The sequence below is a fragment of the Protomyctophum bolini genome, assembly GCF_963924005.1.
Source record: "Protomyctophum bolini genome assembly, chromosome: 3".
NCBI classification, from domain to species: domain Eukaryota; kingdom Metazoa; phylum Chordata; class Actinopteri; order Myctophiformes; family Myctophidae; genus Protomyctophum; species Protomyctophum bolini.
This window is the reverse complement of record NC_137864.1, coordinates 9742845-9768985: the sequence shown is the minus strand read 5'-3', so window position 1 is coordinate 9768985 and position 26141 is coordinate 9742845. Positions and strand designations below refer to the sequence as shown.

The window sequence follows — 26141 nt, the reverse complement described above, 5'->3', positions numbered from 1 at the left end:
TTAAGTTAAACTCACTTTGCCAAAGTTAACCAACATACAGTAAGTACGTGCATCTATCTGCACATTTCTAAAATGACAATTGTGTTTAAATTATTATGTTAATAGAAATGATTACGTTTAGCTGTATTTCTACTAGAATAGAATGGTTCAATTTGGCTATATATTATTAAATAAGTTCTTGCATTTTGGTTAGAGATGGCATGTTGCACGGCAACGGTAAGAACAGATCTACAAGCTTAACAACAACGCACGGTCGCGACGCGTTGCTAAGCTTGTAGATCTGTTCTTTTTGGTCAAAAGAAGTCCGCCCTCACGCCGATGACGCGGCACCACACGCGCCCAATCAGACGGTTCGAAGGGCGTGCACACGGTCCAAATTTTACGCGGCGCGCGCCACGGGCCCGACAGCAGCACACCGCGCGAGCGAGATGGAATATCCCGGTCTCAACCGGTTTCAACCGGTCCTCCTTTGGGTTTGAAGCATGAGCTCGAGACTGGAGGAAGAACTGAAGCACTCTATATCCACGCATTAAAAACACTCCTGCTTTATCCAACATTATTTAAAAACAATCCGAGCAGAAACAAAAAGAAAAATAAAACCCCGAGAGTGTTTTATTTCGTCATCTTTATTATTATGACCCGGGATACGACTAATAAGTGACTCCGTAGAAATCTGGCTGTATGTGCTAGCGCTTGAGCTAACGTTAGCACCGAAATCTCATTGACTTGTGTGCATTTTGTATGCTAACTGGTGCTATTAGCACAGTTAGCACTTCGTCCTAGTTACGAGAGACAGGCTAATATTGTTATTATTATTTGACAGAAAGCGTTTGTGCTCCGTTGCTAATTTGTGGAAATAATTGCAGGGCATTACAAATCGTTTTACGTTTACGATATACTAGTCTGTTAGCCACGGAAGCTAGCTAAGTTGCTATCGTTGTGTCCACAGCAGTGTGCCATGAGATAGTTTAGTCAGCTTCCATTCAGTCGAATAGTTATAATAAAGAGGGGGAACCATTTCTTTTTCGCCGAGAAAACCAAGAACACGACCAGGTAAGTTTGGCCGAAATCACAACAATGTGTTGCCCTTCGCATTAGACATCAGGTTTCTGTGTGTCTTGCTTTTAAAAGTGGTGTGTATTGTTTTTATAACACTGGATTAACTAACAGGGGATTATAGCGCTAGGCACAGGCTAGTGATTGTTGTTGGTCGACTCACGGATTTCCCCCCCGTACTTCTGGACTTGTTTGATTTGTTTACATCATTCATCACAGACACACCATGGCGCCGTTGCGTTAATGCTTATATTTGGGAGGGGTTGCTTGGCTGCTGTAAAAATACATGCTACCACATAGGGGAGCTGTTCCTCCCTTTGATTTAGTTTGCTACTGTCACCATCTTTGGTTCACATTTTGGGTGTCCAGAGAAGTACTTGCATTCAAGCATTTTACTGAATGCACTACTAATGTGATTTAGGATTATTTTAATTCACATGATAGTGATTTTAACATGCATTTTCAGGCTTTTCTGTGCTTTTTATTCCTTGAACTGCACATGTGAAAGCCTGTGAGTTTCACCTCACTTAATGTTTATTGATTAATTGATTATGTATAATGTACAAATGAAGCTTATGCGGATGTGTTTGGTCATAGTTTGTATGATATCACCCTAAGATACGTGCGCTGTCATTGGAATATACTACAAGTTTAACCTTTAAGTTGTTAGCTATTTGATATGGAAAGTCAGGACAACTAACTAACCACTACATTCATTATCCCCACCCCCCGCCATAGCTCTATGCCAGCAGAAATGACGATGTTGGCGGATCACACAGCCAGACAGCTGCTGGACTTCAGTCAGAAGCTGGACATAAATCTGCTGGACAATGTTGTCAATTCCATGTACTATGATATTGGATCCCAGGTGAGACAACATTCCATCATTGGACATTGGCCAAGTCTCGTATCACTTTGATGCATCTGTTCTGTGCAGTATAGGATTTCACACATCATGTGTGCTAAATTGAGATATTCTTAATTCAGGACATTTGGAGGAAAGTCATGGCGGGTAACAGTGATCACTGTATAGCCGCAATTTGCAACTCTAGATTTTTTATATAATGGGATGAATCTAGAGTTGCAATACCCTCCACTGACTCCCCATTCATCCAATTTGCTTTTGCGATCTGCTTATATTAAACGTTAACTCACCAACATTGCAGCTCCAGGCCAAGCTTGAATTATCCTCTTTCAATCTGCCAAGCTTTTGTTTCATAAAAATCCACCATAGACATGTTATGAGCTACTTTCTCTCTCTCGTCGAAGTCACTGAACGGCCCTCCGTACCACCAGTTTCGCATTTTCACATAATGCACGAGGCAGCACCGCGACCTGTTCAGTGACTTCGACGAGTGCTTAAGTTCCAAACTCCAACACTATCCAAAAATAATCACCTGCAGAGAATGTCTTGACAGAAAGTCACTCAGTAGTACCGGTAGTCTACGGTGGATATCTATGAAACGAATGCTTTGCAGATTGAAAATGGATAATTTAAGCTTGGCCTAGAGCTGCAATGTTGAGTGTTGTTTAATACAAGCGGATCGCAAAAGCAAATTGGATGAATGGGGACCATTGGGAAGTCAATGAAGTGCAACTCTAGATTCATCCCATTCTAAAAAAAATCTAATTGTGGCTAATCACAGTATAGTGAGAGGGTGTGATTGTTATGACCCTGGCCTAGGGATGCCAGGGAACTAATCTTTTCACCAAGGGGAAATGTTGAAGAGACACAACCACCAAATTAATTTTGCTTTGGGCCCGTTTGTTCGTTTGTAATGACTGTTGCACAGCCCGAGTAGAACATAATGATCTGGGAAAATGTTTAGTCAAACATGGACTAGAGCCCTGCGCGGGAGTGATTTATTAATCCCACCCACTCCCGTTGAAATTCAGACCAATCCCGCCCGCTAGAGCAATCATTTCATTTTTGTGCCGCTCCCGCCCGCAACAAAAAAGGAAGTCCCATTTAGTCCCACACCTTCCCGCAATTTTACCCAAACAGTTGCTGAGATTGAGCAGGCGTGCATGCACGAGAGAGAAGTTATATATTAGTGTGAGTAGCTGATCACAGTCACAGATAGAGGGAAAGTGTTAGATTAAGCCTATTATGCTATATATATATATATTATAATGTGACACTCACAGACACTGCGCAGCAGTGTGCACACGGTGGATGGAGAGACATGGAGAGAGAGAGAGGTGCTGCCAGCGTTATTGGTTATAAAACAAATTGTATACTCATCTTCGTGTTCTGTTTAATGTTATTCCTGAGTGGTGCACACAGGGAAAAATGCACAGAGTGATTACTAATGATGGACAGGTGCGGCAGCTGGGAGCGCCTGAAGATGTCTGTTGGAGAGAGTGAAGGCTCATACATAGTCTGGATTTACGGTGGTGGGGTGACCACCGAACTACAACATGACGTCACGAGCCGCGGTGAAGAGCAAACCACCGCCACCGCTCCAGCCCTTCTCTCTGTTTTTACTCACCACCACTCAACGTTATTTCAGCTCCGGTGTTCGGCTCACCGCCGGAGCGGTGGTCACCTTACCACCGACAATCCAGACTATGAATAGGCCTTGAGACTCCACGGTGCTTGTCCAGCGCACTAGGGAAATTATACGTTCTCCTCACACATTAATATTTTTCTAACGTGTATATAAGCTCTGTATCTGGTTAATTGTGGGATTTTGCGGGTTTTATCTTGACTGTCCGCAGGTATTTTAATACCGCCCACGCACTCGCGCAGCCAACATTTACGTTTTGTCCCGCGGGCGCTACGGCCCCCGCTTCCTCTATCATGGACCTAAGTACTATTAATTTGGTGCTCTGCGTTCATTAAAAAATCACATCTGTGTGAAGTGAGGGTCGCTTTTATCATCTCATTCTGGCCAATCACAATTTGCGTCCTCACTTTTGTCTTCAATGTTTGTGTTTACACACTTTTGTCTTCAATGTTTGTGTTTACACACTTTTGTCTTCAATGTTTGTGTTTACGCAAACCCTCAAAGCTGGACATAGGAGGGGCTAGCGGCCCTCAAAAAATATATTGTACATGACTAAAAATCCTTTACTCACGAAGCCAAGAAAATACAGATAACTAGAACTGCACTGTCGAGTGCCTACTTGCTTGTTGCACACAAGTAGGCCATTTTGGCCTACTAGTGCGCAAGCAAGTACTGTAGACCGCTACAAACTTTCAAATGTCAGCCTCTCTGTGAAAGAACGTTTGCAATATTGAATTATTAGGTTTAGCTATTTGCAACATACCTTGCTTTTGGAGGAAAAAAACTAGTATTTAGTATGGTAAAATCGTTTATCTATAAAGGAAATACAGTCCCATCATTTTAGAAGTGTCCAGTATCCACTTGTAGTTTCTCAAAGAAATAAGTCATGGATATCAGATGAAAAAAATATATATATTAATTGAAAAAAATATGTTACGTATACAGTATAATAACATTCTCAATAACATTGCTTTCCTGGTCCATCGGTTTCATTTATTTGGTTTTCCTTACGTATTTGGTTGTCCTTATGGTTTTGGTTTTTCTTTGTATCCATTCTTTGATCACACAGTTCTAGTTTATGAGTTTCATTTCCGTTTCTAGTTTTTGTATTCCCATATTATTGAGATCTTTTTTACGCATAACCAACCGTTCCTTTCGTCTTTCATCCGTTTCCTTTGTTCGGATATTTCGAAGTCGTCTGTTTCTCTTAAGTTTTTTATTTTCAAGTGGTATTTTACTCATATCCTTTTTAACGTATGAATTCCGTCTTTTTGAAAGCCGTTCCTTTTTTGTCCATCAGTTTCATTCATTCGGTTTTTATTTTGTTTTTCTTGGTCCTTACGGTTTTTCTTTTTCTTTCTATCCTCAATTATTTTATTCGCATATGCTCATATGTATGTATATATGTATGTATATGTAATTTGTGAGTTGATTGACACTGAAACATATCATCATTACGTCACCATCGTAAACCAATTGTACCCTGGAATTGGTACATATCTTCATCACGTCATGGGACATACACTTCGTAGCATGACGGAAAACATACCTGCACGGTCTGCTTCCGTATGTCCCGTGCCAGCATATGACGTCATATCATATGCTGCTAAGGGACATGCGCATCGTAGCACCTGACTAATAACATTACTTGCACGCTCTGCTTGCGCAAGTAATAACCTCAGTTGTGGTTGATCTCTCTTAGCAACGGATGGCCCAAGAGGTACTGACCAACCTGAAGGACCATCCAGATGCCTGGACCAGGGTAGACACCATCCTGGAGTTTTCCCAGAACATGAAAACAAAAGTAAGGAATAAGGATCACTAATGGCATGGTATCCCTCTGCAATTGTAAATGCTTTCAGACGGCTGGCATTCAAAAAAACATTATTTTCCTAGATTGAATGGGGACCATTTAATTCATAATCGTGTGATTGACTGTCATCAACATGCATGCAAAAAGTCTCATAAGTCTGTCATAGGTATTTATTTGACCTTGTTGTTTATCCAAAGAAGATTGCTGAGCCACAAATACCGGGAGACATAATCTTCCATTCTTACCTCATGCTGGTCACGCTAAAGTCTCTCTAGAAGCGTTAATATTCCAAACGAGAGGCATGCTAAAGTCAGAATTGAAGACGGAACATTGCCCATCTGGTTAAAACCATAGAGAGTTCCCTAGATTAGGAGATACAAGCCATTCTTTTCTAGCCGCAAACAAGAAAGTGAAAGGCAGTGCGCATGCGCAAATCAACAAGGAGTACATTGCAAAAGGAGAGGCCAACCTATTTTTTATATATCAATCAAAAAGACCTAAAGACTCCTATACACGTGCAAGGCACCCCATGGTTTTGATATAAACTACGTATACACGTCCAAGGCCAGAATTGTGTTAAAAGCTGGTAACTCCCCAACCACAGTCGCTGAGCAGCTCCGCTGGAGTGGAGTACCTTGCTCAAGGGCACATCAGCAGTGTTCGTCCACAAGCGTGCTCTTCTAAATTTTAGACCACCACTGCCGTTATTAATTTGTTTGTTCATGTAGCATGTTCATCTATTCTGGAGATAACAAGCTCACAATGTGTCATGTTGCGACATGTTGTGAGCTGGTAGATTGGATATTGTCAGCGTAGATATTTAATTAACCCATTTTGGACTGACGTCGATTAAAAAAAAGGCTTAAAAAAATCTGAAAAACCCATGTTTTTATGTCATGAATCCCCAGAATTATCTCTATTGGGCCACGGACCCCCATCTCAAAATGTAGTTCCAGGGACCCCCCAGTTTCATAATGCAATGTTTAAGATTAAACCCTTGTCAAAAGGGTCGTCCCTTTCTAACACCAGTACCTCCTATGTTCAGTGGAGTGTTACTGGCTTTACACGGGGACAGACTACTTTGCTCTCTTCCCTCCCTGTTCGATTACTGTTCGTTCCAGGGCTCGAGAGATGCAGACACTTGACTACTGTTCACAACCTGTCTGGGTTCATGGGCTTTTATACATCTGCTATGCTTCACATGAATTGAAGCCAATATTTTAGTTAAAAATGTTCACTCTGAAATATATATTCAAAGATTTGCGCCACATTTTCACGACTTTTCAAAAATCGCAGACCTACAAGCTCGTAGCGCGCCACTCTGTGGTGCGCTATGAGCTAGAAGTACAAGTTAGCACTGAGTTTATTGTAACTCTCAGTTGCTTCCATCTACACAAAAAAAAACATAATAAATGGAGATTATGATTTTTGTGCTGAGTAATTAATTATCTCCATTGCATTAAATACACAGGCAGACGATATTTCTATCTTACAATATCATGACGTCATCAAAACAAGCTGCACATGTGCACTGACAACACTCCCGCATGACACGATTATGTGTGTCATGCGGTGAAAGTGAAAGGGGTGATATGACATCAGGCATGCAGAAGCAGTCACATGTTGACAGTGTCAATAACTTGTGCATCTCTTGTCTTCTAGTCCTTGATTCCCTATGTAACTGTCTGACATCTTACCCGTAATATCCCCTGTCCTCAGTACTATGCACTGCAGATCCTGGAGACAGTCATCAAAACTCGGTGGAAGATTCTCCCAAGAAATCAGTGTGACGGTATGTGTAACTCTCGATATGCTTGTTCTTTCTCACAGAGATGGCACAAAATGAATGAAAAGATTAAACTATATTGTTTTGTAGGCGAGTGTAGCTGTAATATAATATGAACATTTCCATGTGTTTCCAGGAATCAAGAAGTATGTTGTCGGACTGATTATCAAGACGTCATCTGATCCTGCAAATGTAGAGGTGATGAACACATCATATGAAAAGCTCATGATCAACTCAGATGAACTTCATGTGACATCATATGAAAAGCTCATGATCAACTCGGATGAACTTCATGTGACATGTGTTGCTATATTAAATCTGTTTCTGTGTTGCAGAAAGAGGGAGTGTACATAGCCAAACTCAACATGATCCTTGTCCAGGTAAAGGAAAATGACTGGTAGAAAACCCATGCCCTCTGTACAGCAAGCTGCAAAATGTCATAGACTAGTTTTTGGTATATTGGTGCAGAGATTTGGTGTCACAATACTGGGACACACATTGTGCAAGAATCATACACAGACTGCAAAGAGATGTTTCAAAACATGCTACTGACAATGATGACTATAGGGCTTTATGCCTGTAACTAATAATACTTTTCAGAATTGATTATGTCATTTGTCATATGTCAATTGTTTAAGTTCTTAGAATCTATACAAATAGTTCTGATCCTAAAATGACAAAAACATAAGGTAATGGAAGTATAACAAAATTATGCTCATAACATACTATCTGAACTCAAACAGACATCTTGCAATTGCTTAGTATGTTTAGCTAGCAGGAAAAAAACATTACTTTTCCTTGAAACTAATAACAATTACAATTGGGTATCGTTCTAAACGGCATATATTGTAATTTATTATAACATGATACCATAGAGTGTTGTAGTCACGCCCCCTTCAGAACGTCGAGTCGCCCAGGAAATAATTTCCTATAAATTTTCCCCATAGGCTTTTCACGTTTACACCGTGGACAAAGCCAACTCTGCTCATGACAAATCATGACGATAAACACAATGTTTTGGGCCGATCAAATAATTAGTAAGAAGAAAAACAAAACAAAACAAAGTGTTTCCTTCCATCTCTGCTTATTGTCATGATTTGTCATGAGCCGAGTTCGCGGTGTAAACGTTTTTAAATAAATACTTTTTGAAAAGTCTATGGGGGAAATTAATAGGGAATTATTTCCTGGGCCACTCGTTGTTCTGAAAGGGGACGGGACAACGACGCTCTATACAGATAATTCAATTAATTGACTGTGGCCTAAAAATATATTTAATTTTCTGGTTCATTATTTAACCCTAGACTTAACATCATTCACGCTCTGTGGTTCTAGATCTTGAAGCAGGAGTGGCCTAAGCATTGGCCTACCTTCATCAGTGACATCGTAGGAGCCAGTCGCACCAGTGAGAGCCTCTGTCAGAACAACATGATCATTCTCAAACTGCTTAGTGAGGAGGTATTTGACTTCTCCAGCGGCCAAATGACTCAGGTCAAGGCCAAGCATCTCAAAGACAGGTAACAGATTCAGGGCAGTGCACTACACTGTACTTTCTAACCAGTCTTTCACTTAGTCACTTAAAACCTACTTCATAATAAGTCTAATTGCTAAAATAAGAGCTTGTCAAGATATGATTCCGCTGTGAGCTTGTAGATCTGCTATAGAGCACCGAAGTCCTGATGTCACTGTCAGTAGAGGGCGCCAGTCCACAGGTTTGTGTACTTTTTATTTGCATTGAAATCCCCATAGGGGGATTTTAGATCTCTTCATATAAGAACTTTGTTTGAAAAATAAACCGATCATCCCGGCCTTTTCACTCATATGGATATGAAGCATCGACTGAAGGTGGAAATGTACAAATATACCCAAAGAGTAACACAATAAGCGCTAGAAACGAGTCAAACAACCCAGAGACTACATTCCCGGGTAGGCGGGATGGCTGCAGCTGCCCGTCGCACAACATAAACTGACATGTTAATTAAGTTTTTATTTTATATATTTAATGTTTCGTGGTTAGTACGAGTCGAGTCACCGCCAGCTGAGCTTACGTGAACGAGGAATCTCAGGAACGTGTTGGCAGCTGGGTGTGACGTATATTAGCAGCGACATTGCTTTCATAATATGTAGTTTCAACTTTCAAGGCTATTGCGGCCACATTAATTCCCTTTTCTCCAGAAACTGGCTGTATCAAATATGAATGGACATCATTAACGAAGCACAGCCACCCCCCTGACAGAAAGGCCAGGATGATCGATTATTTTTCAAACAGTTCTTATATGAAGCGACCTAAAATCCCCCTATGGGCATTTCAATGCAAACTAGAAAAAGTGCCCTTCTGGGCACAGTTCTCCACCAGGAGGATAGGAGTGTTTGTGATGTTTGGCATGTTTTTTGCAACAATTGTCTTCATTTTGTTGAGGAAATGCAGAGCCAGATCACTCATAGCATCTCTGAGGATAGAATTATGTGTGCAGCATGTTGTACAAAACGGGCCACTCCTGAAAACTTAGCCAGTCAGTGTAGAATCTGAGAAATCCAACACACTCATCTTGATCACATGACTACAGAGATCATGTACCGATTTGGATGAAATCTGTGCGACTAATGTAAACAATGTGTTTTGCACAATCCGGCAGATGTGGAGGGATGCAGGGAAACTGTTTTTCCATGGCCTCTAGGGAGTGCACATATAGAAAGATGTACACAGATCGATGCAGTTGTTGGTAGAATCATAAATTGCCCTGTTATAGCGCCACCATGAGGGTGATTTTGAAAAAAAATGAAGTGGCATGGCATGCTCGGCATAGTGGAAATGTTCGTGTATAATTTCACGTAAATTGCACACTGTGTTTGTGATTTGTGGCATTTGGTACAAAATTGACCATTGAATCATGTGAGCTTTGGAAGCCAATCTGGTGCAGATCCGTGTTGATCACATGACTATGGAGATAGTGTATACCGAATTGTTTGATGTATGGATAAAATGTGTACAAGTAATCTACATAAATGGGTTTTGCCTAAATCGGCCTCATGGTGGCGCTATAACAGGCAGTTGAGGAATATTTGGGGCAGAGGTTCATCGTTGGCATCCAGGGAGTGTGTGTGCAAAGTTTGGCATGGATCAGGCCAACGGTGCCGGAGATTAGCTGGTAACGGACGGAAGGAAGGAAGGAAGGACGGGGACACACACGGACGTGCAAAACATTCTCTCTCCCCATGCCTTTGGCCTGGTCGAGACAATAAAGAAATACATTAACCTGTGTACTGGCTCCCTCTACTGAAAGTGACGTCGGAGTTCAGTGCTCTATTTTTTCTGTTTTAGGAATGAAAGGAATAAGACAGTGCTTAAATTGTTTTAGAGAAAACGTGTCTTTATTGAAGTTTTTCAGATTTAGAAGTCGTTTTTAGAATCTACCTCGGTCCTAAATGGGTTAATCTGTTTCAGATATACAAATCCCATTACTTTCTTATGAAATGTATTTTCTCCTCAGCCCTTGCGTTTTATTTTCTTTATGATCTGGTTGATTAAGCATTTAAGATTATTTCCTGCCTGAATTAAATGTAATTGAAACAGCTTTGACAGATGTGTTTGTGGAGCATGAATGTACTTTAAAAACATATACCGGTATATATATTTCATTAGCAAAGTCTTAGTACAAGATATTCTTATACTGAATTGTTGCTCTTGAAGTAAAAATTATTGAGCAAATGTATACTGCAGGTTTTTTCATTGCCTGAAGACAATGCTTCCTGTTCAATATAATAAACTGAATATCATGCATCGTAATACTGCTTGAAAACATATCGTGATATTATATTGTTCCTTATCGCCCACCCCTTACTGAACCTAACCTACCAAAAGACTGAAACATTGATCATCTCAATCTTTTTCAGCATGTGCAATGAGTTCTCACAAATATTCCAGCTCTGCCAGTTTGTTATGGTAAGTCAAAGCCCTCTGCAGCATGGATATCGGGGCCATCTACCTGTTGTATTCTCTTAAAAACCCAATGTTATCTCATGAATCCTTGTTCCATTAGGAAAACTCCCAGAATGCCCCTCTGGTCCAAGCCACGCTGGAAACGCTTCTTCGCTTTCTAAATTGGATTCCGCTGGGTTACATCTTTGAGACGAAACTAATCACCACGCTGGTGTACAAGGTATAACAGTAAAGATGTTAAATTAGTTTTCTATTATGATTGTCTGACTCCACCTCATCTTCTAGGACTTTGTTTCTTAACTTTTTATATAATACCACATATGTGGATTATTAGTAGGCCAATGCACAGTATTTTGTTTGTTTCAAAAATAGAAAACGTGTACAGATCCTGATGTGTAATGCATGCTAGAATGTCAAAGTTGATATCCAATACTACTACAAACTGTTTATTTTCTTTTATTGTTTGTGTGAATTTCAGTTCTTGAATGTGCCCATGTTTCGCAACGTGACGTTAAAGTGTCTGACGGAGATCGCCGGCGTGAGTGTCAATCAGTATGAAGAGCAGTTTGTCAACCTCTTTACCCTCACCATGTGTCAGCTCAAACAGGTACATGGCAAACACATACGCTTATTTTATAGGCAGGACATATACATAACCATACACACTGTCTTATTATTGACCCACTCTGTATGCATATTATCTTTTGTAAGAAGTGCACACGCAGTCCTTTTACTGTGCTTAACTATTTATCTGCTGGGTATCTTTTTACCGAGATTAACCAGACGGTTAAGAGTTTATGGTTACTTGAAATACAAACTAAACAGTATGAAATTGGAAGGAATTAGTCACCTGCTCTCTGTAAATGGGAGACGAATACTATCCTATTTGAAATGGCATATTACCGTATATTATTATTATTGCATTAAATAAAAGAAAGTAACTTTTTCACTAAGCGTGAATCTTTTCTTTTTATAAATCCACTGAAAAGGCTTGTTTTCTGTCCCTTGCTCTGGCCAGATGCTACCTTTGAACACTAACATTCGGCTGGCCTACGCCAATGGGAAGGACGACGAGCAGAACTTCATCCAGAACCTCAGTTTGTTCCTCTGCACCTTCCTCAAAGAACACGGTCAGCTCATCGAGAGGAGACCCAACCTCAGAGAGACACTTATGGAGGTAAGATGGAGACAATGACTCAGGTCTGTGGTCAATTATTGCTGTGCAGGATAACAAAGTTGATCCTCACTGCATCCAATTTCTGATTCCCCAAAAACGAGTTTTAGATGTAAAAGTCACACCCGTGTGAAGTGAGGGACGCTCTTATCATCGTACATCATGATGTAAATTCTCCATTTCAATGTGAATGTGAATGTAATGTTTGTGTAAGACAAAAATGCAGATTTGATCAGACACGTATGACGTAAATTCTCTATTCATTGTCAATGGGAATTTAATGTTTATAAGACGAAAATCTACACTAATAGCTGAATATAATCACACCCGTGTGAAGTGAGGGGTGCTCTTATCATCATACATCATCATATATCACGTTCCACGAAACCGTGGCCCCTTTTCATAGAACCTCAAATGGGCCTGGAAAAACTACCAAGAACTGGTCGTGATATTGTCAATTCAACATTTACATGGACATCAGGAACTTAAACAGAGTGAAATGTCTGAACTGTGTTGATAGCTGACAGTTTGATTGCGTGAGAAATCTAAAAGCCAATTATTTATCTTCCAGAACATTCTCTAGTGTCCTTCCCCCCCCCCCTTTACACACCTTCCCCAATTTATTTATTTGATTTGATTTGATTTATTTAGAAAAGCAATCATAATACAACATTATAATCAGCGATTCAAGGATTACACAGTAAAGTCCAAAGACTTATTTCCACTGGGGTCCTCTCACACTGAACACTACTTTAAAATACATCACAAATACATAACAGTACATACATACATTACATACACAACACAACAAGTACATCCCTATCCATCCCTCTAAGATGACCCTTTATAGGGGAACCTTTTCCAGTAGCCATTTCTTAGTCTTCTGTTTAAATGTCCTCAAATTGGAGGTCAGTTTAACGCTGGATTCCAGGCTATTCCACTGTGTGGCTCCTATATAAATGAATGAGCCTTTGCCCACTTTACTTTTAAAAGCAGGGAGCACCACATCTGCAATACTGGCTCTGGTGAAATGGTTGTGTACCTCGTTTACCTGCCTGAAACATGTTCTTAAAACTTCTGGGACCTCTCCGTATTTAATTTTATGGACCATGTTTAGTCTAGCCATTGTAACCTTTGATTCTACTGGGAGCCAGTTCAGCTCTCTGAACTGGTTCCTTCCTATATGGGTTCTGGGTTCCATCCCTAGTATAACCCTGATCAGTCTATTTTGAGCTGACTGTAGCTTTGTTTTAAAAGACTTAATTCATTTAGTCATTGCCAATTTCCCCTGTGCATTACCTGTCGTTGATATAATTTACCACACTGTTGTGACGAAAAGAGAGCTCTACCGAGCAATTTTTGTTCCTACTCTCACCTATGGTCATGAATTGTGGTTCATAACCGAAATAATTAGGTATATATGATTATTTTTATATATTACATATAGGCGGTTGCAACACACTTACTTAAGCTGTCATAATGTGAAGGGTACCTGGCTGGTACCGCATTTCTTTTAAATATATATTTCCCATTGAAACCTGACATGTACTTGTCTTTTCTTCTGCAGGCCCTTCATTACATGTTGTTGGTGTCTGAGGTGGAGGAGACGGAGATCTTTAAGATCTGTCTGGAGTACTGGAACCACCTGGCAGCAGAGCTCTACAGAGAGAGTCCCTTCTCCACCTCAACGTCACCTCTGCTGTCTGGCAACCAGCACTTTGATGTACCACCACGCAGACACCTCTACCTACCTGTGCTGTCCAAGGTAGGGAAGCTTTGCGTGTGTGTGTGCACAGTCAATTCGTAACTTTGCAATTTAAAAATCACACTTGTGTGAATTGAGGGGCAATCACTTTTGGTGTCTTCACTTTTCTGCCCTACTTTTATCCTGAATATGTACTTTGCTCAGCCAATCAAATCATCGCTATGGGGTGATCAGCCAATCAAATCATCGTGTTTGTGTTCACACAAGCAGACTTAGACAAGCTTAGGAGGGGCTTGCACCCATCAAACATTTTAAAGGTACTGTTCAGTGTACAAATCAGGGCTGCTGATTGGTTCATTTACAAAAAATGTTTTTTTTACTATATAACATTTCAGCATTTATTGACACATTTGAGACTTAATGGGGAAACATCCTATCTAAATTACATTTCATTGTTTGTTTATTATATACATAATTACCTCCACGCATGTCTGTTCCTGCAGGTGCGTTTGCTGATGGTGAGCCGTATGGCCAAGCCAGAGGAGGTGCTGGTGGTGGAGAACGACCAGGGGGAGGTGGTCAGAGAGTTCATGAAGGACACGGACTCAATCAACCTCTACAAGAACATGAGAGAAACGCTTGGTAAGTGTTAGTTCTGCACGCTTATAATGCTGTCATGCTGCATTCGTTAATCCCATCATCTCCCATACCACTTCAGGTATGCTGTGTCTGTGAATAGTGTTAATATGTTAATGAATCATTCCTTACATCGGAACAAATTAACAATCAAGCAACCGCATTTTTTCCATATAAAAAATGTATCTCTCCATCTCTCTAAAATTGTAGTGTACCTCACCCACTTGGACTATGCGGATACGGAGCGCATCATGACCGAGAAGCTCCACAACCAGGTGAATGGGACTGAGTGGTCGTGGAGGAACCTTAACACACTCTGCTGGGCCATCGGCTCCATCAGTGGGGCAATGCACGAGGAGGACGAGAAGAGGTTCCTGGTCACTGTCATCAAGGTGAGCGGCGCACATTCACATCTTGTACCTACTACAGAAATGTAAGATATTTCAAGTCTAGGTCTATGTGTCTGGCTCTAAGTGAAAACTGTACAGGATTCCCTATTTTCCAGAGTATTTATTAAGAATACAATCAATGTTTTGTTTGTTTCGGTCACACTGACCTTCATTGTGTGATACAAGATGAAGGTCAGTGCAACCGAAATATTGCATTCCCAATCAAAACTTTGGCTGTAGGAGGCATTGTCGTTGTTCCCTTTTTTCATGCATTGACTGCCTTCTTCTACGCACCTGTCCTTGAACAACTAGTTTTAACAACTAGCTCTGTGTCGAAGTGTCCCTGGTCACTAACCATTAACTGAAAATGTGAAATATGTATTTATTATGATTATAAACCGATTATCAAATTGTGATATTTTTACATAAAAGGCTCATCTACCGGTTAGCCATTGATGTAATGAATCCTTAAATCTACCAGGTCTAATTTTTCATTCATGTTTTTTTCTTTGACGACATTGGTGTTAAAATGGTAGGAAAAGTCTTGTGTTTAACCTGCTGAAACATCCAGTCAGACTGTATTAACTGACTCCTTGTCCCCACCTTCCTGTCCTGCCTAATGAAGGACCTACTAGGGCTATGTGAGCAAAAGAGAGGCAAAGACAACAAGGCCATCATAGCATCCAACATCATGTACATCGTGGGCCAATATCCACGTTTCCTACGCGCCCACTGGAAGTTCCTGAAGACTGTCGTCAACAAGCTGTTTGAGTTCATGCACGGTGAGAAACTGGAAGATTTTGATTTAGTATATGTTAATCTTAGTGTCACCGAGTAGACTGGCTCTTACATCTTTGTAAAGGTTCTCAATTGTAATTGTCTCGTGCTGATTTCAGAGACCCATGATGGTGTGCAGGACATGGCATGTGACACCTTCATCAAGATCGCCCAGAAGTGTCGTCGTCATTTTGTCCAAGTTCAGGTGGGAGAGGTGATGCCCTTCATTGATGAGATCCTCAATAACATAAACACCATCATCTGTGACCTTCAGCCACAGCAGGTACGTCCTCCTAATTACACCAATGTGTTAATTTATCACTTCCAGCTTGTTGAAAAATATGCTCTTCCATAGTTGTTGAAGAATGTAGTCAGTACAGTACAACAAATCAGGATTAGTCTCAATAATGTGAGGAATAGATAGTGAATACCTAAAGTTAATAGAAAATTCCTCTTAAGGTTTTTATAATACAAATTCCATCTGTTCCCCAGTTCTAATCCTTGCTTGTCCTCTCTGACTTCAGGTCCATACATTCTACGAGGCAGTGGGCTACATGATAGGGGCTCAGACAGACCAGGCAGTCCAGGAGCACCTAATAGAGAAGTACATGCTGCTGCCCAACCAGGTGTGGGACAGTATCATCCAACAGGCCACCAAGGTAAGGACAAGCTCCCCTGCTAAACATCTTGAACATCCAAAGGCATTCGTCAAGCATTCCGTAGCCCGTCAATTAGTATTTTAATTGATTTAAGTAACTATGCATATTAATTAGACCTTGAAAGCGTGGTTAAGTGCAGTAATAAAACGATTAATCAATTCCCAGAAAATGCATCAAATAACATTCTAGTTTGATCAAATAATTGGTTTAGTGATGTATCATGTGAAAGTGTCCAATATGTGCTATTTACAACCTCATCACGATGTAAATTCTCGTCTTTGTGACTGGTGTTAATCCCCCACTCTGGTTTAACCACTCATGTGGACTCCCTCTGCAGAATGTGGACATCCTAAAGGATGCAGAAACTGTTCGTCAGCTGGGCAGCATTCTGAAGACTAACGTCAGGGCCTGCAAGGCCGTAGGACACCCATTTGTTGTGCAGCTGGGACGCATCTACCTGGACATGCTGAACGTCTATAAGTGTCTGAGTGAAAATATATCCTCAGCCATTCAAACCAACGGTAAGCTACAATCCTAATGGGGGTGGGGGGTGGGTGTGTGTGTCTGCTTTCTGAAGCTAACTTCACTCTGGTATTCTAATAGGTGAGATGGTGACCAAGCAGCCTTTGATCAGGAGTATGAGGACGGTTAAGAGAGAAACATTAAAGTTGATCTCTGGTTGGGTCAGTCGCTCCAATGATCCCCAGATGGTGAGCCTAAACCTTTTTTTCATCCTATTAATAAATTAATAATCACTAATATGTCCACTAAATGCTATGTTCCATGGATATATTTTAACCCCATATCGATCTATTGTGAGGATGATCTGAAAGTGTGACATAACACTTCCCTATCTAGGCACTGAAAAATAACGTTAAAACAAGTTATCCGATATAGTGAAGAGAGACAGGGCATCAGAAACGGGGAGGAATATTTGTGTTTATGTGCTGAGTTCCAGTAATGTGCCTGAGGAAACTGACATAACAAAGAATGTTGTCACACACCACTTTCTGTGTGGTTGTATAGGTGGGTGAGAACTTTGTGCCCCCACTCCTGGAGGCAGTGCTTATCGACTACCAGAGGAACGTCCCCGCTGCCAGGGAACCAGAGGTTCTCAGCACCATAGCGACCATAGTCAACAAGTTGGGGGCTCACATCACCGGTGAAATCCCCAAGATCTTTGATGCCATCTTCGAATGCACGTTGAATATGATCAACAAGGTAGCGTCCCTTTGAAAATGTATATGAATAATGTAAGATATTAAAAATGTATGTACTAAAAATGACAATCTATCGGTATAGAATTTTATGTATAATTTCTTAAAGACAATAAAAGACATGAACTAATTAAGATTTAATCTGGTGTCAGATTCGGATACATAGCCCTTAATCGTAATAAGACCCCTTAATCTTGAGGTCTTTTCTATCCCTGTTTATTGTATGTGTTTAATTGAATGGCAACCTACCTATGTCTGCACAAATTCTGCTAACCTGGAGGCTTTTTGCTTGTAACCTCTAATGACTAATTTCTCTGCCCCCTTCAGGACTTTGAAGAATACCCTGAACACAGGACACACTTCTTCTACCTCCTTCAGGCGGTCAATTCGCAGTGTTTCCCAGCCTTCCTCTCGATTCCTCCAGCCCAGTTCAAATTGGTTTTGGACTCCATTATCTGGGCCTTCAAACACACCATGAGGAACGTGGCCGACACAGGTACCAAAATGAACACCGTTCTGTGCTGTTCTTCCACCCGGAAAATGCAGCCTATAGTCAGTGTCAGTGATAATGTTTTGGTTTTGTATATCGAACAGGAAATGCACTCAGAGGGATGCTGCACCCAGAATGCTTGTACTGTGCAACGTGTGCATGAGCTTGTGTTGTAACCTTGACCTTTTGTAGATTTTAACAGTCCTAGCTATAACGATAGATATTAAAACATCTGGAATGCATCTGTGTCATTTTAGCATTGGCTATTAAAAAATGGCACATACAAGCTCATAGTGACGTGCTATGAGCCTGTACATCTGCTATTTCTGAAAGAATATATATAATATATTGTCTGTCCTGATGAAGGTCTAAGCGACCGAAACGTTGACCTAATAAAGTGTCTGACAGTGTGTTTTTCAAAGATACCCTTTTTAAAATATATATTGAAAGTGTTTAAATATATATAAATGTTGAATATATTTTTATTGAGAACCACTGATTTAGAAGGCATTGTGTAGTACCAACCTTGGGTTTTAATATGTCTGCAGAAGAAAAGGGGTTACTTAAAAAAAACAACACTAATGATGTGATGTGTTGTGTAGGTCTACAGATCCTGTACACCCTCCTGCAAAGCGTGGCTCAGGAGGAGGCGGCTGCACAGAGCTTCTACCAGACATACTTCTGTGACATCCTGCAACACATCTTCTCAGTGGTCACTGACACCTCACACACCGCAGGTACACTGTTTGAATCCATCATATTGATGTGTGATGATGTCCACACATAACCATAATCACTGTTGTCTTGTCAGACATTACACTGGGGATGAAAAGATACAATTTTGTTTCCAGGTATGTTTGTTTTAAAAACGCCATTGACAATGAAGAGAAATGAATGTTTGTTTAGTTAGCTCACTGCGTTCGCAATAAAGAGTTAATGGGAGAGATTTGTGAGTTTGTACCGCATCGCTGAGAAAATGTAGCTGGTTGTACAGTACTGCTAGCTAAAGGCTGTGAGCTAATGCGAGTGGTGATCTCCCGGAGGCCCCCACCTTCCTGTTTAACCCGGAAGGGAAACGAGCTCCGTAGAAACAAAAATGTTTATCTAGACAAATGCAGGGTAACATCATGCACTCAGCTAGTGACATAAATGTGGTCTTACAAACCAAAACTAATTTCATGTTTAAAGGCTTTCTTACCTTTATTTGTAGTTGTTACGTCCCCACCAAAGAGGTCCAGGTGTTATTTTGTTAAAAAGTCCATTATTGGCTATTTCCCCTACCATACGCCCACAATGAATTGCATTGAATTAGATTATTGTTTTTAAATATATATATCCTCTCTTCATAATGTAAATAGTATCCCAAGCGGCACACTTTACTACTTATTTCGATGGAAATAAGAGAATTGGCACAAAAACCCAACACCCATTGAGGGCTTATATTAGGGGAAATAGCCAATAATGCACTTTAGCACAAAATAACACCTGGACCTCTTTGTTGGGGACGTAACGACTACAAATAAAGGTAAGAAAGCCTTCTAGCATGGAATTCTCCGTTTAATGTGAACAAAAAAAGGCTCTGAGGCTCTAAGTGGACTCATCCATCAGCAAGAGCCTTATCTTCTTCAGATGCTTCGCTATACTCTCACTCTCTCTTGACCTGTAACCAGTGCTGGGACTTTGCCAACATCTTGATTGACTATGTGGTCTCCGCTGAAATGGATTCTTGGGTGTTTTCGTCCATGGCTTCCATGGAATCGGGTTATAGAAGCTCTGCGATGGGTAGCCTTTATAATATGGACTAGCTTTCCATTTTTCATTGGTCTTTTCTAGCCATACGTTATACTTGTCCTCTGCCTTCTTTCGACGTTCGTGTTCCTGGTCCTTCTTCTTGACCGATTCCTCCTTTTCCTCCTTTACTTTCTCATTTCTTTCCTGGTTCTTCTTGCAGAGCCATTCTTTGTATTGTAAATTACGGCATTCTGCCTGCCTCTGCTTCACTTCCTTCCACTGCAACTCCTGTAGCTCTTTGCTCTGCTTCAGCTGTTTCTCATGTCTCTCCTGCTCTGCCTTCACCTTAAGCCATGCCTGGAACCTCTCTTTCACTACTGTCCTCTTCTGCTCCTGCTCTCTCTCCCCCTGCTCTTTTCCCTCCTTCAGCAGGCGCTCCTCCTCTACTTTATTTTTCATTTTCAAGCCATCAACTTTATTTTTCCTAACTAGCCACATCTTCCACGCACTAAGCGTTGGCGAGGCTGTGGACTCCTCAGTTGTAGTAACTGCCTCTTCGGGTTGTGGTTTTGGAAGTTCACATCTGACTGGAGCGATTGCAGGTCTTTGGTCTTCAACCTGTTTTCCATAACGTTTATGCTGAACAGTATAATCTATGTCTTCATTACTATGAAACCTGTCCTGGTAGATGGGAGGGAGTATGATGAATGTACTGTCAACAGTTTCTGGTTGATACTGCGCTGTGTAATCAAGGTCCTCGCTAATTTCAAAGTTGTCATGGTCGGTGAGAGAGAGCACTGGGAATGTCTTGTCATTGTCGGGTTGATGCAGAGCTGCATTATCCAGGATTCTGTCACTATCAAAGGTGTCATTGTAGAATGTATTGTCGGTGTCAGGTTGATGCTGAGCTGCATAATCCAGGTTTTTGTCGTTATCAGAGATTGGAGAGAGTAGGGAGAATGTCTTGTCATCAGTGTCATAATCCAGATTTTTGTCGCTATCAGAGATTGGAGATAGTAAGGAGAATGTCTTGTTGTCAGTCTCATACTCCAGGTTTTTGTCGCTATCAGAGATTGGAGATAGTAAGGAGAATGTCTTGTTGTCAGTCTCATACTCCAGGTTTTTGTCGCTATCGGAGATTGGAGGAGATGGTAGGGGAAATGTCTTGTCATCAGTGTCATAATCCAGGTTTTTTTCGCTATCAGAGATTGGAGGAGAGACTAGGGAGAATGTATTGTCATCAGTGTCATAATCCAGGTTTTTGTTGCCATCAGAGATTGGACAGAGTAGGGAGAATGTATTGTCGTCAGTGTCATAATCCAGGTTTTTGTCGCTATCAGAGATTGGAGAGAGTAGGGAGAATGTCTTGTCAGTGTCATAATCCAGGTTTTTGTCGCTATCAGAGATTGGAGAGAGTAGGGAGATTGTTTTGTGGTCAGTGACATAATCCAGGTTGTTGCTATAAAAAATCGGGGAGAGTAGGGAGAATGTCTTGTCATCGGTGTCATAATCCAGGTTTTTGATTTTGTTGCTATCAGAGATTGGACAGAGTAGGGAGAATGTCTTGTCATCAGTGTCATAATCCAGGTTTTTGTCGCTATCCAAGATTGGAGGGAGTAAAGAGAATGTCTTGTCTTCAGTGTCAGGTTCATCGAGAGCTGCATAATCCAGGTCTTGGTACATAGGAGAGAGCTGGTAGAAGTTGTCGGCAGAAGACAGATAGTCGTACATGATGCTGTATCTGTTGGCCCTGCTGTACATAAGAGGTGTCTGTCCAAATGTCTTGGAATTGGGATCAGGGGAAGGTAGTATTTTAGATCGAAACGCAGTCATTGTTGCTCAAAGAGAGCTCTGTGTCAAATTGATCCAATGACTAGCGTGTCACCACCGGTCCAGTAACTCTGTTTCAAACAAAACATTCTCTCCTTATATACAGTATGTACTTGGTCTAACCCAGTGACATCACTGATGATGCCACCTAGTGCTTAAATACAGGGGGTGGTTGTTTTTCTTTGATGTGTGAGCTGTAATTATCTTTGCCATAAGAATTGCCATCAACATAGACATTTACAACTAATAATGCATTACCTGTGTTCTATTACAGCTCACAGCAGCTCAGAGTTCTTAGTGTAATACAGAGTACATGGAAGCCAGTCTATTATGTCAGGTATCTTAGGACACCAGCTTGGGACAACAGTAGTGAGTAGTAAATGGGCATTGGTTTCTAAACAATCGTCAAACCCGATATGGATTTATACAAAGGTCACAAAAAGATGGACCATAGAAAACAATTTCTATGATCAAATAAAAAATGTGGTCTAAAAGAATGTTTAGGAAACCCAATCTTGCTGATGAGCTAAACTGCTTTCCTTGCTTTGTGTTGACAGGTCTGACCATGCATGCTTCCATCCTGGCCTACATGTTCAACCTGGTAGAGGAGGGAAAGATCAATGCATCCCTTAATCCCACCAGCAACAACAACCAGGTTTATGTTCAAGAATATGTGGCTAACCTTCTCAAGACGGCCTTCCCACATCTACAAGAGTAAGTGTTCTTGCCTGGTTTATGTCATCAAAGCCCCGGTGACTTACTGTATATGTGATTTGGTACAGAACCAGCACACTTACCGTCGGGTTCTATTTCCAAACTGCACACTCACCCCACTTTTTCCCCCTCCCCTCTAGTGCCCAGGTGAAGGTGTTTGTAACGGGCCTATTTAGTTTGAACCAAGACATCCCTGCCTTCAAGGAACACCTGAGGGACTTCCTGGTGCAGATCAAGGTCAGAGAAGCCAGATGACAGTCAAATGGTTTTGTGCTTTAGAAAAGATACTGAATAGAATGTCTTAGTTTCTGAAAAATCATATTCACCATAGTGTGTTGTGTAGGTGCGTATATGTGCGTACCGGTATACAAGTAACCACAATCCATGGGAATTTTTTTACACACTTTTTTTCTCAACGTTTTTGGATGGGGACCCCCGAAAAATTATTTGGCCATGTCTCGCAACCCTCGCCCCCCCCCCCTCCCCACCACCAATACAAATTGACCACTACAATTACCTTAATAATAGAGAAAATAGTCAAAATACATCATAAATAAATAAATACTGAAACCAGATATAATCATTAACGGGTAAGACTACTTTTTGAGAGGTTTGGGTTGTTTTCTTACCTTATTATGGGCAAATTATCTCTATTCCATGAGTTATTTCCCTCCGTTGTGTTGTTTATTAGCAATTTAAGAAATAAAAAATTGTCTCTCATTGACTTCCATTGTAACACGGAAACGGCTCTCAAAGTCATTATTTTAGCACATAAACCAACGCAACAAAAGCTGATTCTGACAGTTTATGACATTAGAGAACTCATGCGGGTTTTTTTTCGTCTTTTAAGATAGATTTATAAAGTTACTATTTTGGTTGGAGATATACTGAAGCAGTACTCTGGCATTCCCAACTCTCGCGGGGACATCTTGAGAGGTTTCGTTTGTAAACAAGTCTCCGCGCTGTTTGAGATGCACCCAGCTGCAGCCTCGCATACGAGCAGTCCCAGACACGTGTCTTCTAAAGTGTCTCCCTCAAACCCGTCCATTGTGTGTGTTTTTAGTGACAAGCGGATGAGATCAAATCCATTTGTTTACATCCCCTCAACGGCATTCCAATATTACGCTTCAGGAGTGTGTGTACAGTTTTGATCCAATCAGATCGTTTTTTACTCAACACGAACAGCAGATCCCCGGTACTAGAGCACCTTCGTTAAGGGGCAATGTTGACTCCTGCGGTTCTCTGTGCATGAACTGTCCCTTCATGTATGGTACCTTTTTCGTGTGCAGGAGTTTGCTGGTGAGGACACCACAGACCTGTTCCTGGAGGAGAGGGAGGCGTCGTTACGCCAAGCCCAGGAAGAGAAACACAAGATCCAGATGTCTGTTCCTGGCATTCTCAACCCTCACGAAATCCCAGAGGAAATGTGTGATTAAAAGAAAACTATGGAAGAAAAAAAACAACCACCACATGTACAATCCTGAAGGAAAAATGTCAAGTTTGAAGCTGGAAGCTCTTCTTGACTATAGTGTTTTTCAAGCGTGTGTGTGTGTGTGTGTGTGTGCGTGCGTGTGCGTGTGTGAAAAATGTGTGCGTGAAAAATGTGTGCGTTTGAGAGGAGAGGGTTGGAAGGATCCTCAGCACTCGGTTGTATGTCGACCAAATCAATGCCAATATGTAAATGAGAATTGTGACCCCCCCCCCCCTTTCCCAAAATACCACATCGCGGATCCCTTTTTTTGCATACAGAAGCATTTTATACAGATGTTTGAGTAATACTTTATTGTTTTGTTTTCTTGGTAATTTGAGCTTTATGTTTGGTCACACTTTTCTTTGTTTAGACATGCATGAAGTTTAACAAATTAAAGATTGGTTATTTTAATTCCCTTAATTCCTTGTATCAACCCCACCCCCCCACCCCCCATCCATTACCTCTTTGTTTATATGTAATATAACAAGTTCAAAGCTCATGAGGTTACTTTAACAAAATACTCTAGTTTCAGGAAAACGGGGAGCTTGTGTGGCCTATGTACACTGCAAGATGAATGTGATGGTCAAGGGTAGAGAGATAATGCTGCTTCCTTTGCTGTCCATAGTTTGGTTTGCTTTTTTTTCTTTTTCTCTTACTCCCGAGGAAAGGTGGAGCTTCGATTTGCATCCAAATCTGACCGTTCTGAATTTGGATAAGAATCTTTGAACAAAGGAAGTCTATGTGCATATCATCCTGTTTGTAAAGCTGTCTTAGTACTATGGGAACATAAAATTGGTTATTTTTACAAAAACATCACTGTGATTGTGTGCTACTTCTAACATGTTACTTTTTACAGTGTAAAAGGTCATTGACAAGCCCAGGAAAAAAATTACATTACATTTATGTTTATTTATTTTTTCTCCAGATTGAACGCACCAGTATCCCAACCATAATAAATATTTTCTGTTTACTAAAGAACTGGAGAAATGGGAGAGTAAACAGTGGCACCACAGTCATTACTATAAGAATATAAAGCTTAAATCCCACGCCTTTGATGTGCACTAGGTTCTGCTAGATGCCCTGAAATGGGCAGAGGATAAGCAAACTGTTGCCTGGGTGTTTTGACATGTATCATTTCAGTCCTAAAGTGAACTCGGACACTAGGGAGACTTTCTTTGCACATGTGAACACTCCAAAATGACTTACTAGTCTATACGCTACTAAGGTTCACTTCTAGTCCCTGATGTGGTTTGTTTTAAACATGCACTGTGAATACACGCGTTCCATGTTCCTTCAGCTTTTACTCTTTAGTCTAGGCTGTGGATACATCAGCCATTAACACAGCCAAGTATATTACAAAAGGTTTTTGAAAATGTTTTTTTTATCAAATATTTGGTAGAAAAAACTGCACCAAAGTGCATAGCCTGAACTATAGAGATGTGCATTGGCACTGACTTCACGGTTCAAATTAAGATTCACCAGTCACTCACGATGCATCACACTTCTATATTAGTGCACAACATGGCCATTTTTTAATTTTCAGTCAATAGAAGCAGTCATACAGGTATACTGAACATATTGTATTTAGAAACTGCTGTGTAATCAATCACTCATGTCCCCTTGACATAAATGTCTTAACATTAAATTGAATTAAATATGTAAATGGTACATCAATTATGTCACACTGCTGCATCGAATCGTGTGCGACCGAATCGCGATTCATTGCAGAATCGATTATTTTTTACACCACTATCAGGCGTTGACACAAAGGGTTGCCCACCTGGCACTGGCTGGTAAATTAGACTTTCGGGCAGGTAGAGTTTGCTTTCAGGTTGCCCGACGGGGGCAAGTGTTTACCTATAATGTGCCGTTTTCACTGTTGCTACACTTATACGTGTGAACCTATACCAAGTATGTAGTATTTGGCATACAAATTGAGGTATAACATTCTTTATCACACAGCCCCAGAAAGTAGAAAATGTTACCTTTTATAATGGAAGATTTACTTTTTGGGCAAGTGGGCATAACTATTGGACAAGTACAACATGACCTGTTCTTGCCCGACGGGCAAGTGCTGCTGAGACCTTTGTCAACCCTGGCTGCTACTGAATGAATTATGAACATTAGGAAGTACAGCAACAAACCACCGTCTTGTTTCAGGTGAAGACTACCCATGATAAATCAAGTACAGGTCTGAGCTCCACAGATCTTACACTAGTGTGAACAGTAAGGCCACATCAGAGTTT

General features: G+C 40.9%; 1 protein-coding gene across 1 annotated transcript; it reads left to right on the top strand.

The window, feature by feature from the left end:
- The first annotated feature begins 448 nt into the window (after positions 1 to 448).
- On the top strand, positions 449 to 24708 carry xpo1a (exportin 1 a). The gene is made up of 25 exons (XM_080759306.1): positions 449 to 1053; positions 1795 to 1924; positions 5269 to 5370; positions 7099 to 7171; positions 7302 to 7363; positions 7501 to 7545; positions 8498 to 8679; positions 11057 to 11105; positions 11203 to 11322; positions 11581 to 11709; positions 12121 to 12279; positions 13844 to 14041; positions 14485 to 14623; positions 14828 to 15009; positions 15632 to 15788; positions 15903 to 16066; positions 16308 to 16442; positions 16780 to 16963; positions 17046 to 17152; positions 17469 to 17663; positions 17987 to 18155; positions 18752 to 18886; positions 22268 to 22424; positions 22565 to 22661; positions 23714 to 24708. The coding sequence occupies exons 2-25, from the start codon at positions 1799 to 1801 to the stop codon at positions 23858 to 23860; spliced, it is 3213 nt and encodes a 1070-aa protein (XP_080615432.1). The 5' UTR covers positions 449 to 1053; positions 1795 to 1798; the 3' UTR covers positions 23861 to 24708.
- Positions 24709 to 26141: the final 1433 nt, after the last annotated feature.